Source organism: Eleginops maclovinus, chromosome 18 (assembly GCF_036324505.1).
Source record: "Eleginops maclovinus isolate JMC-PN-2008 ecotype Puerto Natales chromosome 18, JC_Emac_rtc_rv5, whole genome shotgun sequence".
NCBI classification, from domain to species: domain Eukaryota; kingdom Metazoa; phylum Chordata; class Actinopteri; order Perciformes; family Eleginopidae; genus Eleginops; species Eleginops maclovinus.
Genome location: NC_086366.1, coordinates 5,729,152 through 5,745,926, shown reverse-complemented (window position 1 = coordinate 5,745,926; position 16,775 = coordinate 5,729,152). Strand labels below are relative to the sequence as shown.

Genomic DNA, 16,775 nt, shown 5'->3' with positions numbered 1-16,775 from the left:
TTGTTCTATTCAGCCATTTGTTAACAACCATCGTTTTTCAGACACGTTAACTCTTCACAAATCACCAGTGGGGTCCTAAAAAATCCAATGGAGAAATCCTATTGACTCTGAGACAAGGCAACCGGAAGTGGTAAATTGCTAACTCACTTCCGGGTTTTAGGACTGGTTCCTGCACCACTGCAAAGTTTACTACATTTTGTGTCTTTATTTTTCACCATAAAATGACAGCTTGTTTGGTAATCTTGTTCTTTCACAATGATTACAAAACCCCAACAAGAGCTTAAACTTGATCGACTAGCATAACGTTATATTTCCCCATCCAACTCAATCAAAGCCAACCCAATCTGGTGAAACTGGCAAGTAAAGAACAGAAAACCTTAACTTCTTCATGTCTTTAGATCATTATTGGTCATAAAACTAGCCTGTTGTTACCACGTATCATTCTTGAGTTGTCAGCTAATTTTGGGGCTCATGAATGAGATATCATGCATGTACCTCCAGGTAACTCTAAAAATGTAGCACTTAAAAAGGAATTTACTGACATTTTTCTTTTTTTAATCTCTATTTTGCACTTCAATCCCATTAATTATTCATTTGTTGAATTATGAGAATATGAGCAAGAGGGGGGGGGGGGGGGGAGGTCTCTCTTTATATCAATTACCTCTGAGGTACATTTTAATTTTTCATCTCATTCCATTTCATCACGATCATCCTCTGCTCTCCATCATTAAAGTTGCATCATCTATAAGCTCATTTTACCCCATGGGAGGGCAATGGCCTTACGTGAGGCTTAGGTTCTCTAATGAGTGAATATTGCTCACAGCTCTTCACCCTCATTCTTCTTCTCTCGTTCTTCTTCCTCCTCAACAGGCTGGCAGCAGCGGCAGCTTCCACGAAGGAGAAGGCAGAGCAGTTACTCGGAAAAGAGAAGCAGGAAAAGGAAAACCTCAGGTGAGGAAACAAGTAGAAAGAGATCAGAAAGGGGTTGCGGTCAAGTTGCGTATTTCTCTCAGTTCCTTACTGAGTAAAATGACCCAGAAGTCTCTAAGTTTCAGCCATGATAAGCGCTGTTTGAATCCTCTAGATGATAGGAAAGGAGCTTCAGTTTTCCTCTATTATCTCCTTAAGCTTAGGATACATTGGACCATCATTTACGTAAGGAGGGGAGGCAATGGCGTCCATTAATACCTTGCGGCCGCATCATTTACTACGCTGACAACGTTCTTTCGGTCATGGAACCAACCGATCGTGACCGACAAAAGCATACTGATTAAGATACAGTGCTTATTCAGTATTTTACAACGTATGCAATGACTTGCCAAAACACTTATATCTTTTGACCTTTCGACATCTTCAAGCAGTTGACCAATCACAACAGAGCCGGCCAGCTGACCAATCAGAGCAGACTGGGCTCTGGTTTCGGACAGAGGGTGAAAAGTAATAGTAGTATGAGTACAATAAAGAGCTTTTTGAACTTTAAAGCATGGAAACATGTCACAGTAGAGACACAAAATACTAATATAAAACCTGAAAAGGATCAGAATATGGCCCCTTTACGGAATAGTGGTTAGAAAAAGACACATGTCCTGAAATTTTTGATTCAGGTCATATGATATGATTTGGTTTAGCAGAGCTAAAGATGAAACACAAAAACGAAAGATGAAAAAGTCTGCATCCCCCTGATTGGCTGTCAGTTCCTTGACCAGATGTTTGACAGGAAGGCCAGGGCAGATGGGAAACAACTGTGTGAGATGATAGAGGGAAAAAACAATAAAAGAGGGAATGGAAAAACACAGGAGCGAAAGTTAATTCAGATGACCTACTGGCTATTTCCTGGAAATAAAGAGAGAGGGATTGAAAGAGACGTGACAGGAGAGAAGCAGGGGAGAGAGTGGGAGAGATGAGATGTGCTTTTCAATCAGGCCGCTGACGGGGAAAGTTGCTAAATGAGGAAACCATGGAGAGAGCGAAGGCATGCAGTCTCCTTCTCTCCCTCTCTCCCTCTCTCTTTCTCAATATATTAGCCTTATCACCTTTGACAGATCTGGCTCATATCTGTTCCTCCATTTGGTGCTGTCAGCCTTATGATTTATGTCATCTGACATTATAAAACAGGCTCTCGTGACAGGCATTGCCCTCCTACACTCCACACACACAAACACACTCAAGGAGAAGCTCAGAGTCTCCCCCCCTCATCCTGTCTCGTCTTAGACTCGGTTCATTTTTGATCACCTTAAGCCAAAATCTCTGGAAAAGAAAAACAACAACCACTCAACCCTGCTGAGCGCTCACAAACTCAAACTGTCACTCTGCACGCAAGACCCAGACTTATACATGAGTTTGCCTGTGAGTGTACAAAACTAGTGTGTGTTCGTGCAGATGTGGGGGTGTGTGTTCCTGTGAGCAGTGTTGCAAAGTAATTTGTACTTTTCTTGAGTGTTTCCCATTTATGCTTCTTTAAGCTTCTACTCCACCTCATTTGAGAGGCAGATATTTATGTTTTAATGCCCAACACTTATTGCTAACAACACATGATCTGCTTCTTATATCATTTGATGTATTAATGTGTATTTTCAAAAGTATTTCAAAATGGCTCCACATTGCATCCTTCAATGCTGATTAAAAAAGGATGATATAATAACCACAGTGATATAACACTGTAAAACTGTACCTGATATACAAGTACTTTATTTGATACCTAAGTACATTAAGCTAACACTACGTTTGTTCTTGATACTAATCTGAAATGGGCCTTTGTGCAGAATTATTACTCAGTACGAAGTATATTTCGATGCTAACATTTAAGTAGTTGTGACTTTTTCATTCAGATTTGAAGGCGCTATATAACGTGTAACATATTACAGGAAAGGGAAAACGCAAAAAGCCTAAAAGGTCCTCTTTAAATTCATATCCATGAGCCTGGTGCGCAGTGCTGGAAGAAGTACTCAAATCTTTAACTTAGTAAAAGTAAAAAAAACTCTGTTACAAGTAAAAGTATTGGCATCAAAATAAACGTAAAGAACCAAAAGTAAAAATAGTTACTGTGCATAAGATAATGAGGTACTTTAGCAAATGTACTTAGCTACTTTCCATCACTACTGGTTTGTGTCAGTGCGCACCCACCTCTGTGTGTGTGTGTGTGTGTGTGTGTGTGTGTGTGTGTGTGTGTGTGTGTGTGTGTGTGTGTGTGTGTGTGTGTGTGTGTGTGTGTGTGTGTGTGTGTGTGTGTGTAAAAAATAGGAAACTGTTCACTGTGCTCTCGCCTACATGTTCCTTCAAAAGTGTTCTTGGAATAACAGAATGTTCTATTCCGGCACTCTAGTTTTCCACGTCCACGCTCTTTGCATGGATTTGTGACTCCATTGCACATGTGTGTGTGTGTGTGGGTGTGTGTGACTCCAGGAGCTGAGCTAGTGATCTTTCATGTTGCTCAAAGTACTTCTAGTCTGAACATATTTCTTTGAGAGTGAGAGAGATGGAGGGGGGGGGAGTGCTGTAAAACATGGCTGTGCCCTCTTTCTGAGGACATGCCGGTTACATCAGTCCTCAGTTTCCCTCTCTGACATTCAGGCCTTTTTATTTTTTCATGTCCTGCTTTCTTTTTCTGCCTTTTAATTCTGAAGTATTCCCTATTTATGGATTACTAAATGAAAAAAACAATGATTTTTTACTTTTGTTACAACAGAATTAGATTTTCACAGAGAATCAAAAGGGGAGATTGTGTGACTAGATTTCCACAATTATTATTTTAAGTGCAGACTCAAACTGAAAGCAGTGTGTAATCTGTTCAGGTTTTAACATGTGGCACAGAGGTGCTTTTAAACCACCAGAGAAGGGAAAAATAAATATTCTAAAAAGTAGTCTTAAGAGGTTGGTACCACTTCAACTTGATTTTCATCCATTTTATTATTTCAATTTGTAACATAACCAAATTGTTTCCTGTGGGTCTGACCTGGAAGTCAGTATTTCAAGGGCTCGCTCAATAAAAAACAATGACATTTTTCCATTGGATTTCAGTATATTAGCGAAAACAAGCTCATACATGATCTTACACGCTTTGTTCAGCAGGATGATATCCACATATTACCACCACTTTACGATTCTTTAAGTAAAAAGCTAACGTTAGGCTATAAAGGAACTACAGAGTGGTCACATGACTTCACCACCGCTAAGCTAAACTGAACTGCATATTTGTGGCTCTACGTTTTGACACGCAGGACAGTTTAAATATAGTATTTAAAGAACATAGGAGGCAACGCTCTTTGCATGATTGCATGAGGAAGCAGCTGAAGGATTTGGAATAATGAGAAAATAGTGGGACATTTTAAAAAGTTCAAATTTAGAAATTCATTTTTTTTTTGGAAAAAGTGATAATTTCTTTTTAAATAATCTGACATTTTTTAAAGACAACATTTTTAAAAAATAATCTGAAATTCTAAAAAAGTATGATCTTTTAGGAAAAAAGTGATCATACATTTTAAAAATAGTCGGAAATTCAAAAAAGTTGAAATTTGGAAAGGAAATTGGGGGACAAAAAGTCATAATTTTGAAGAAATAGTCAGACATTTACAAAAAAACCTATCCAGGGAGAGTTTTCACAGAACATACAGTCTGCTCTTTGTCAGAAAGGCACACGGTTACACATATTCACCCACAGCTTTCTACTCGTACACACTGATAAACTCCACTGGAGCATGTGGGGATTAAAAGTCAAAGTCTTTGTTAAGAAGTGGGTAAGAGTGAGTTGCCTGAAGAATTTCTTCACCATTTTGGAATTCCAGCTACAACCACACCTTTAATGGCTGGCATCGTTTTATTCACACTTGTCAAATTAACAGCACTTGTTAGCAGCTACCTGGGAAGCTATCAACACTCCTGAGCCACTCTCTAGGTGACGGCTCCCGTAAGATGTTCGGACATGTTAGCTGATGAAGTACTGTCAATTCATTGAGATCAAATTAATGAAATGCTCTGTGTTTGTGTGTGTCAGAGGAGTGTGTGTGCGGCAGCAACAGGCCCTGCGAGCGACTCTTTCCACGCTCCGGGCCTATGGCAGCAAGCTCACAGACCTACGGGGTTTCCTGAGCCAGCTGACAGGGGCCTGGGCAGGCCTTCAGGTCCCAGATACTGCAGCACAGCACACAGGTGTTCTCAGGTAACACACACACACACACACACACACACACACACACACACGCACACACACACACACACACACACACACACACACACACACACACACACACACACACACACACACACACACACACACACACACACACACACACAATGATGCAAGGATAAGGGGCGGGACAACTCTTAAGTGGTTGACCAATGACAACAAAGCTGGCCAACTAACCAATCAGAGCAGACTGGGCTCTGGTTTTAGACAGAGGTTGAAAAGAGGTAGTTTGAGAAAAATAAAGCCCTTTTTAAACATTACGCATCTAAACATGTTACAATAGAGGCACAAAATACTAATATGAAACTGAAAACGAGCAGAATATCCTCCTATAGTGTAATATGTAAGATAATGTCACCGTAGAAAGGAAGAAACACAGATATTTAGGATTAAAAACGTGTCTTAAATGATATGTATAGTTGTATAGTTCACATATGCTGTTTAGTTTAATACATGAATTAAAAGCCAACACAGTGTTTGTATTTAATCAATCAGGTGATTACCTACTGCATTCAAAAAAATATATATTTAAAAGAAAGAAAACTGAAAGTAGCCTAAATGCAAAAGAACATTTGGGAGTATTGTAACACTAGTCACTATAGTATCTTGTATGTCTACTAGGATCTTATTCTTCATCACCAAATCCCCAGTTAAATGACCAGTGCTACAAATAATTGGCTTTTGGGAGACAACACACACTACACAAGACAATTTGATTTAGAAGAAGCACAGCAGACAAAAAGATAAAGCTTGATTTATCCCTGACCTAAGTTTCTGAAAGTGATTGTAGATTGGTTTGGAAGAAGAAGAAAAGGGTATATGTGTTTAATGTATTGCCATCATGCAGGGTTATATATGTGTGTGTGTGTGTGTGTGTGTGTGTGTGTGTGTGTGTGTGTGGTGTGTGTGTGTGTGTGTGTGTGTGTGTGTGTGTGTGTGTATATGTGAATTCCTGGGTGTGTATTTTATTGCATGTGTCGATTCCTGCAGCAGCTGCCTTTCATGCTTGCGCCACTAAACAAACACACACTCACACGGCATCACTACAAACAGCAGACTGCTTTCTTCCTCTTCCTCTATCAAAACCGGTTCCCTCCCTCTTTGCCTAACAAACACCTACACACACACACACACACACACACACACACACACACACACACACACACACACACACACGCACACACACACGACAGCTGTTTAGAACGTGCAGACCCACCCATGAGGTGAGCCTGGGGTGAGCTCTGCTTTGGGGTATTGACTGTCAACTTAAAACACACTCACACACACACACACACACACACACACACACACACACACACACACACACACACACACACACACACACACACACACACACACACTGACACACACACACACAGCCTGGTCCTCTCGCTTGTAGTCTCTTTAAAATGTTCATCAGTTGACAGTATTTACACATTAACCTTTGAACACACACACACACACACACACACACACACACACACACACACACACACACACACACACACACACACACACACACACACACACACACACACACACACACACACACACCCATTCCTTCCTTTCTTTAAAATGTTACAGGAGTTTGTGCAGCGGCCGTAAACACACATTTACACACACTCATTATAGTCTTGTATTGTGGGTGCTTCCCTCCAAACTAGAGGAGTCAACGCAGCCGTTAAACTAATATTTACTCCGGCTCTGAGATTATTTGCTCTCTTGCCTCGATTTATATTTCCAACGTTTCTCTTTCATGTCTGCTCCAACTCGCCGTTACGCAACACACACTCTCTGTGGGGATGTCCTTTAACTGACTTTCATCCATTTAAATCTCAGCTTCACACTCTGTCCGTTTAAACCTCCTCAAAATGCAGAGGTGGAAGAAGTAGTTTTACATTTACCAAAGTAAAACCACAGTATAAAAATACCAGTGGTGGAGGTACATCTACTCAAAAGTAAAACATGGAGGTGCACAAAATCCTTTTTACACGCTACAGGAAATAGAAACCCCGGCCTGCATTATAGGGCCCCGTTAAAAGTGCTTATACAATAGTTTTTGTCTGTATTTCCGTAGAAAAGGACCTATATCCAGCGAGAATGTGTGAAAACATTTGTAGTTGCAGTCTTTAACAAAGCACAGACCTTAGCCTGTCACAGGCATCTAACTCCGTGGTGATATGGGCGTTAACCGGCAATTAAACCATGTGCTACCTGTCTGTCAGCGCTCTATGGTTAGCATCTAACAGCAGAAGAATAGGAGAAGGTGAGGGGGAAGGAAGACAGAGAGACAGAGAGAAACACAAGGAGGTTGGCTAATGTGAACAGATGAATGTGGTTTACGATGAGGCGGAGGAGAAGAGGGAGGAGTCGAGAGGACAACCTCAAGGGATGTGGAATTTTACCGAGAACAAGACGAGCACTGAGGCCTTAAAAACATCATCGATCTCTGTTCCTTCTGAGCAGATGTCAGCAGGAGACTTGTACAGCTTGATCTGAAGGTGGTGGACAGAGAGTTTTCTTTCAACATAGGAAAGAGGTTGAGGGTTGAGGGAAATCAGGTGAAAGACTATGAAGGGTGTGTGAATCTGTGTGTGTGTGTGTGTGTGTGTGTGTGTGTGTGTGTGTGTGTGTGTGTGTGTGTGTGTGTGTGTGTGTGTGTGTGTGTGTGTGTGTGTGTGTGTGTGTGACCGATTCCTGAACCGCAGCCATCTGCCAACACCCCGGGCTATCCTTACACTGTATGGTATCTATTTACCCGGAAGCTAACTTTGTATGTGTGTGTGGCGGCAGCAATTAAAAGAAAAAAATAACATAAGTTCTCACCATGAGTCGTCTCCCCCCGCACCCCTCCCCCCCACTTCATTTGTCCATGCCTGTTTTTTCGATCAGGATACAAAGCCATGTTTTAACTGAAAAAATCTAAGATGATGATTGATATAAAAAATGAAGGAATAATATAACATTAAGACCAGAGACAAGGAAACAGACATTTAATAAACTATAACCATCACTAAAACAATATGTTCAGGACCCATTAATGCACATTTGACCTGGGATTTAACTCTGTTTTTGATATAAATATTAACTGGTGCACAACAGGGTCTTCAGTTTTATTGTATCTCTGATTTGAAGGAAACAGAGCGGAGAAAATAAGTTCTCTGTTTTGTCCAGGAAAGAGCCATCTTGTGATAAAAACATGTTTCTTTGTGAGCTGGGCACTACTTTCTTTCTGGGAGGATAAATGGTAAATTCCACAGTATTCCACTCTGCTATCCTGCACTTGTATGTTCCTTTTACAATTTTTCTGTGGTTCAGAAGTGCTTTTATTACACATAATAAACTAGGCAGACACCCAAAAATGTTTGTGGTTCCCGACCACTGAAGAATGTGATATTATAGTTATAAAGTCTCTCGTAAGAATTCCCAGGTGTTAATAGGGTTACTGTGAAGTGGAGTTACAGTGAGCTCCTCATACATCGACTCACATAATGTTAATCACAGCATAACTGGAGGCGCCGGGTGTGTCTGTGTTCGTTTCAGTTATGGTTTATGTTATTGCAGAACATAGTAAATGAGGGAAAATCAGTTTGTGGTACATTGTGTATTCCTTCCTTGAATCACAGTAATTTGAGGATTAAAGTCTAAATAATACAAACAATACGGTCCTTTCTTTTCACAGCTTATGCAACACTAAGATATATTTTCTTCTTTGGTTTTCATGTCTCGTTGACATTAGCATGTCTTTCTCTTCCAAGTATTCTTGCTTAGCTGCCTAATGGTTATCTAATAGTTAATGATAACCATCTGAGCCACACTTCATTCAGTATATTGGATGATTTTGGATCTGTCTACAACCACGAAATCTGTGAATCAGAGTTTGTTAAAAAGAGTGTTTCCTCTTTTATTGCAGTGTCAATGCATGGAAACATGGCTAATTCTGCTGATGGTGTTGCTGTAAATATATCACATTTTCAGATTTTCACTCACTAAAAACTTTACTTAGTGTTTTATTACTCAGGACTGGACAATAAGTCAAAGATAGGCTGTGATTGACCTGACAATATCTTGTTGTAAAATACGAGTACTTTTGTTCTCTCGAGTCAGGCCATTTTGGTTTCATGAGCACCTTTCATAAGGATAAACAGGGCCCCACCTCCAGTGCTATATCCAGAGCTCTTCATACATCTACCGTATGTTAGCGCTGTGACTCATAATGGAAGCTCCGGAGAGAAGGTCAGACAGGCTGTTTACTATCTTAAGTCTTTCAAGTTTTTATAGAACTAATTGTGTTTGGACATTTCTGTTATAGTGTGTTTTTTGGTCTTTCTGCAAGTGGTTCTCTGTGCTGACAAGTAGTCGTGTGTGTGTGTGTGTGTGTGTGTGTGTGTGTGTGTGTGTGTGTGTGTGTGTGTGTGTGTGTGTGTGTGTGTGTGTGTGTGTGTGTGTGTGTGTGTGTGTGTGTGTGTGTGTGTGTGTGTGTGTGTGTGTGCACGTGAATGCGTGTGTGTTACCTAACCCTGGCGGACTTGTAATGTCACAGTGACCAGAAAGCAATTATCGGTGTATTGCCGCTTTGAGCTGAACCTCCTACACTCCCCTCTTCCTGCTGAGAGAGCAAGAGAGAAAGAGAGGGGGGATAGATAAAGCCACAGAAAGAAAGGAAGAGGAAGACATAGATGAAGAAAGAGTGAGAGGAGAGAGACAGTGGAGAGAAGGAGGAAAGACAAAGGGAGGGAGAAAGAGAGAGAGAGCGCGGAAAACAACATGTGAAAAATGTCAGGCTGACATTACTGGATCAGTTTGAGAGCCGTCCAGAGTCACTGCCCCGCTGCTGCAGGACCTTCACACGCAACTCTCTCAATATACAGTAGACACACACACACACACACACACACACACACACACACACACACACACACACACACACACACAAAAAATACATAACACTTCTTTGACCCACTCCACTACCCACACTGCTAGCCATGCAAACAGCTCAACACCCACATGGAGCTGTCTGCTGGCTATTTTTGCTTTGTAAAACACCAAGGGAAGGCAAAGTACTTTGACTAAAGGTAATATTAAATAAAATCCAACTTTATTAAAATAGTTTTTCATTTCATACACAAAGGTAACACAGTGTGATTCACGAACAAATGACCAAAAATAAAAACATTACTCACTTGTCCTTACCAGGTAATAAACAGCTCTATGATGAATAAGAATGCTTAATACCAACACAGGACTGAATAAAACCATAATAACAATTAATACAATTACATTAAAAGCTCGTTTATAAAGGTTAGCCTTGATTGAGTTGCCCTCAGGTTGTCTGGGGGGCTGATCCGCAGTCTAGGGCTCAATGAAGTTCCTTACAGCAAGAATCTTAGCTGAGATAGTAGCTTAAAATATTGAAGAATTGGGCCTATAACTGACTTTTGTACTATATTGGTATGACTGACGCTCATTTTGGTACTTGAATACAACTGGTAACTTTAACTTACCATCCAACACATGTCTAATCGGACGAATACGCTTTAGTTGTTATCAATATAATTGTGTACGCTAACTATTTAAAAGCCTGTGCTTCATGCCAAAACACTAAATCTGACATCTGAAAGATAGAGGAAATACATCTTGATCTTCAGCCAATTTTACTAAATCATTTTTGATTGTAATCGTTTCTTAGTTTAAGTTTCTCACAGACAGAAGCCAGTGATCAGATAATCCTCCCAGAGACAGTTACCTGCACAACAAAAGTGGTGTTTCCTGAAAATCGTGGCGTGTCTTTAGTTATTAACTATTCAGACCCGGTACTTAAGTGCTTTTCTCTTGCGTGATAGCCACTCCTGCCCTCAGCTGCAGCAGGTCCAGCGCTACACTGTGATGGCCTGACACAGAACTTTAAATATTGCAGTTCAGCATTTCTTCCAGGTCTGTCTTTTTAATAAATGTATTCAGCGGACTGGAAACCTGATGAATGTGCAGCAAAAGGACACTGCCTACCTTTGAAGATAAAAGCAGCTTCAGATTCAAGCAAGGAACAATGTTGACATATAAAGCAGACCATATGCTTAGTTAAATTAGTTGAATACTTAACTCTGATTTGTACACAAGTTGTATCGTACCTTTTGTGGTGAAAATGAACAGACAGACAGTGAAGGGAGGAAACAGTAGTGGCTACTTTATGTCAGAAACACAACAATAATCAGAGGTGTTCAGTTTCACGATTTCCCTTGAGCACAAACTCCCTCATACTCCCTTCATCTCAACACACTCCCCTCCTTCTGCTGCCCCTGGCTTTCTCATTTTCAAATGCTTCCTTGTGTCTCAAATCCCCACCTTTTTTTCAACTCCTTCTCCAGCTCTTGTTTGAGGTTCTCTCAGGTTTCTGCCTCTCGTTTGTTCCTCTTGTTTTGTTTCTCCTTCCAACCCTGTCACAGGTAGATTCATTTGGTTTAGGGTTTCCTACATTTCTGAAGTGTGAAGTAACAATATGATTGTACTGTGTACTGTACCTGTCTGTCTCTTTCTGTAAATGATACCGTGTAACAGCCTCTGGTGACAAGCTTTGTAATCTATGTGTGTGTGTGTGTGTGTGTGTGTGTGCAGTGCTGACAGAGGAGCTGAAGCATTCCACTGTGGAGTTGCAGAAAATGAGAGAAGAGAAAGAGCGCCTAACTCAGCAGCTGATGTAAGTGTCTACAAGTATGTGACAACACACGCGTTTATTAAAAAACATGCACATGCACAGATGGGGACGCAGGTGGATTTTGGTATGTGGAGTATGTCGGGTGAGGAACAGTTCACCGCAGGGCTTGGCTCTCCGTATCATTTTCCTCCACCAATAGAAACCTTCCAAACAGCCCCACAGGTGCCGCCCAAACCAGGAAATGCTCACGTTCCACATACCGAGCCCGCTAAGCTGCAACAACAGAGGATTGGATTTGTATACACTCACACAGAGGTCTAGTCAGGGGTTTAGGGAACTAATATGCCCCTTCGGCTTCTGAAAATATGCTGATGACAATGCTCCATTTTCACCTTGACCTGCGGGAACACACACACACACACACACACACACACACACACACACACACACACACACACACACACACACACACACACACACACACACACACACACACACATTCCCAGAACACATAGTGATGGATGAATCCTGCTGACGTTTCCTCTAGCGCCACCTTGAGGTTGACATTTGTGTTTTTTATTAAATGTCTTGACAACTATTGGATCACATGTAAATGGTCTGACCAATCACAACTGAGCCAGCCAGCTAACCAATCAGAGCAGACTGGGCTCTGGTTTCAGACAGAGGGCGAAAAGAGTTGCTGCAGCACAGGCAGTATGAGAAAAATAAAGAACCTTTTGAACGTTAAAGCATGGAGACATGTCCCAGTGGTAGAAACACAAATATGAAGCTGAAAATGAGCAGAATAGACCCCAGATGAGCAAACGTTAACATGTTAAAGAGACAAGAACTAAGAATGTGAACATGATAAACATATAACTGCATGTTAGCATTGTCATTGTGAGCATCTAGCTTTGATTATTGATGCATAATGTGTTCATCTAACTTTAATAACACTACTGCTGGATATTCAAACCTATAAGTCAATGTTTATGTATTAGTTAATATGACTCTGTTAGTAAAGCCGTCACATAGAGACACCCCATGTTTACCCAGTTACCCCCAAAATGATGTTAAGTACTGATTTTGAGATGTTAAACAATGAAAGGGTCAAATTGACCTGAAGGATAATAGGAGTCTTGGATAAATACATTTGGAAAGTTCAATCTTCAACCGTGTCTGTAAACGACCTGCTATATACTGCTATCACCAGCAGGAGAACACTGAGCTGATCACAGCTGAGGTCAATTTTTGCCATTTTCTTAGAAAAGCTGAAGTTTATATACTCCCCAAAACTCCAGATGGATAAATTATTCCATATTGAGGCATCTCCTGACACTTGTTTGCACTTTCAAAAATGTTTGCATGCGTCTCTCCCGTTCTGAGTTATACTGTTATTTTAATCTTGTTGTGGTGACCTCATTCAGGATATCTGAAGAAATGAACCACTTTAAAGTGCACACATACACACAAAGACTTGGAAAAACACAAACGTCCTCCTACACACAGAGGGAGTAAATGTTAGAAGTTGCTGCTATCTGATAATCACAACATAAAAGAAGTGCTTGACCCAACAGACTCACTAATGTTCAATCCTCCCTCCTCTTTAACCTCCTCATCAGTCACTCATTTTCTCTCCCAACTTTTTTTCTTTTCATACATCTTTGTTTTTCACCTTTAAAACTGTGATAGGGTTAGGGGCCGGCCAGCCAACCAATCAGAGCAGACTGGGCTCTGGTTTCAGACAGAGGGTGAAAAGAGGTACTGCAGCACCGGCAGTATGAGAAAAAATAAAGAGCTTTCTGAACATTAAAGCGTGGAGACATGTCCCAGTAGAGACACTAAATACTAACATGAAGCTGAGAATGAGCTGAACATGTCCTCTTTAAAGTTATACCAATTAATATTGAGTATCAAGATAATAACAATAATCTCCAAACACAATCTTAATTTGCTCTCCAAACATCTTCCCACCAAACTGATTTAAGTCAAAGGAAAGTTCTCAGCCAAATCCCTCTGCTAGAAACCCATGGTGACCCCCTTCCCTCTGCCCCCTTTTCTCCATTTCGTGTGTGTGTGTGTGTGTGTGTGTGTGTGTGTGTGTGTGTGTGTGTGTGTGTGTGTGTGTGTGTGTGTGTGTGTGTGTGTGTGTGTGTGTGTGTGTGTGTGTGTGTGTGTGTTACTGGGGATCAGGTCTGAGACGGGGAGGATGGAGGGGATGTTTGCAGTTGCACGCGACCCACCCAGACATATGGACATATGCTATAGGGAGAATCAGCCTTAAGGCCATGTTGCATGATGAGGTGTGTGTGTGTGTGTGTGTGTGTGTGTGTGTGTGTGTGTGTGTGTGTGTGTGTGTGTGTGTGTGTGTGTGTGTGTGTGTGTGTGTGTGTGTGTGTGTGTGTTTGTGTGTGTGTGTGTGTGTGTGTGTGTGTGTGTGTGTGTGTGTGTGTGTGTGTGTGGAGAAAGGGGGGAGGATGTGAAGGAGCAGGATAAGGAGACGGATGTTTCAAGGGTTGAGGAGAGGGAAAACAGAGGCTCACATATTTATGAGTCACTGGACTCTGATTTCTACTGCTTTTAACCCGAGTTGTAACTTTATTGTCAGGTTTTCCTAAAGACATTTTCCGTTTGACAGCAATTTATCATTTCATATTTGTACCCAAATAACATAAATAAATTCACAAGTAACTACATCGTGTCAGAGGAGTTTGCAGTTGTACATCACATCCTCAATCTGAAGATTAGTATGATCTGATTTGCAATAGGTGCCACATTTAACAAAGTACACATTGGTAGCTTAAATTTAAGGAACAGAAAAATATTTTGTACAATATATATTACAGGATAATATTAAGCACACATATTCGTTGTCACAAGCTTCAGACAAATAGTACAATTATTGATTAGGACAAAATAAAGTGGTCGTAATACTACACTGGAAAATGACTCAGATATAAGTAAAAGTCCAGTGTTTAAAATCTTGCTTCAGTTTCTTTTAGTAGAAATGTACTATATAAGTAAAAGTTGGAAAGGTTTATAATCCTCGAACGCCAACAAGTGTTCCAGTCCCAGCTGTGTGCATCACCTTTTAGTGTCCCCTAGTTTCCATTGTGTTTGGAGCTTCTTGCAGCGTTTTGTATTTGCACTGTTTCTTTGATGGAGCGCTTCTGAACCTTTGAAACAACCAGTCGGAAAGAAATAAATCTCCCTAGTCAGGTCTAGACGAGACGTCTCAGTTGATTGGCTAACCGTCCTTTCACTGTCCAGTTAATTATGATTGGTCGTATGTTTAAAAGCCTCTCAAAGCCTGTGTGTGTGTGTGTGTGTGTGTGTGTGTGTGTGTGTGTGTGTGTGTGTGTGTGTGTGTGTGTGTAATTCTCACCATGCATCATTTCCACTGCTTCACAAACCTGCAGGTGATCCTTGCTCCCGATCCAAGTACAAAAAAAGTACCAGTTTGTTTGTGTGCATGTGGGGTTGCCATCACAACCGCCCAACCTTTGACCCCAACCCCACCCCACCCCCACCCCACTCCTCCTCCATCAAACATTGTCTTTCCGCACCTGTTGGGTTTTTTTTCTGTGGCCCCAGTCGCGTTGGCTTGGAAACGCACATACACACATATTTGAGGGGAGGTCTGAGGACAGCGAGAGAGCTGAGGAATCCCTCTGATCCGGGGGTGCAGTCTGATCAGCATGCCGGACACACTCAAGGGCAGCTTGTTTGTCAGGACACTTAACACACACACACACACACACACACACACACACACACACACACACACACACACACACACACACACACACACACACACACACACACACACACACACGTTCACACTCTCACAACTATACTTGAACAATCTTCAAGACCTTTAGGCTCGTTTTTAATCTTGATTTTGCCCCTGGATGTTTTTTTTTCTCAAACTTTGTGAACATGGATCCATTCTAATGTAGCAAATTGTTAAAGAGGCCCTATTCAGCTTTTTGGGGTTTTCCCTTGTGTAACTATATACTGTATACAGCTCCGGAAAAAAATAAGAGACCACGGAGAAATGTTGTCAGTATTTTATAGAATAGAATAAAAAAACTAAAATGTTTTAACTCAAAGACATAGCTATTGTAAAACCGGAGAAACAGATAATGCTGCAGCTGTAGCTTTTTGCGAGTGTAAATGGTCTGTAAAGATTAAATCCCAAAGTTTTTCTCCCACAAACCCCCCCCCCCCTGCCTGAAATGCCTCCATTGGACTCCTTTGTTTACTTCTGGAATATAGGGACATCACTATGTTACACCTGCGCTTCTATTGGCTATCGTTCCAACACATTGTACGTGATAGGCTCAGAGGCGGGACTCTTAGCAGCACGTATATGGTTTGTTATATGAGTCACAATCTACCACGCACCTCTTTTCCCTTCTAGACAGTCTTTGTCTTAGTGTGCAGGTTTGCCTTGCATGTGGTAAAAAAAAAAAAAGGTGCTTTTAAGTGACAGCGTTTGTCAAAAAAGGATCATAGTGAGCGTCACTGACCCCTGCCTGCGACGTCTGGATGACATGTACGTGTCGGGAAGCTTCCTGCCGCCTCCTGATTGGCACGAAACGTTGAACTCATCCTTTCATCAGAGGATGAACACATGGATCATCCGACACAGACGCAGGCCAGGTTGAAAGGATGGATTAGAGGGAAGCGAGGGAGAGATGAAAGACAGTATAGATGTACTGAGCAAGGCAGGAGAGATGAAAGAGTGTATGATGGAATGAGTGAAGGTCAAGAGAGGAAGAGTAAAGCATTGATGTGATTGATGTGATGCAGCTTGTTTTCATAAGTCTGTGTGTGTGTGTGTGTGTGTGTGTGTGTGTGTGTGTGTGTGTGTGTGTGTGTGTGTGTGTGTGTGTGTGTGTGTGTGTGTGTGTGTGTGTGCATTAAAGTGTGAGCATT

General features: G+C 41.3%; 1 protein-coding gene across 1 annotated transcript in view; it reads left to right on the top strand.

Moving 5' to 3' along the window:
- Window positions 1-16,775, top strand: part of lekr1 (leucine, glutamate and lysine rich 1) — a 76,741-nt gene that overhangs the window by 33,040 nt on the left and 26,926 nt on the right. The window contains exons 4-6 of the mRNA XM_063907375.1: window positions 871-951; window positions 4,991-5,155; window positions 11,795-11,890. Coding sequence (XP_063763445.1) covers window positions 871-951; window positions 4,991-5,155; window positions 11,795-11,890 — 342 coding nt within the window. The remainder of the gene's footprint in view (window positions 1-870; window positions 952-4,990; window positions 5,156-11,794; window positions 11,891-16,775) is intronic.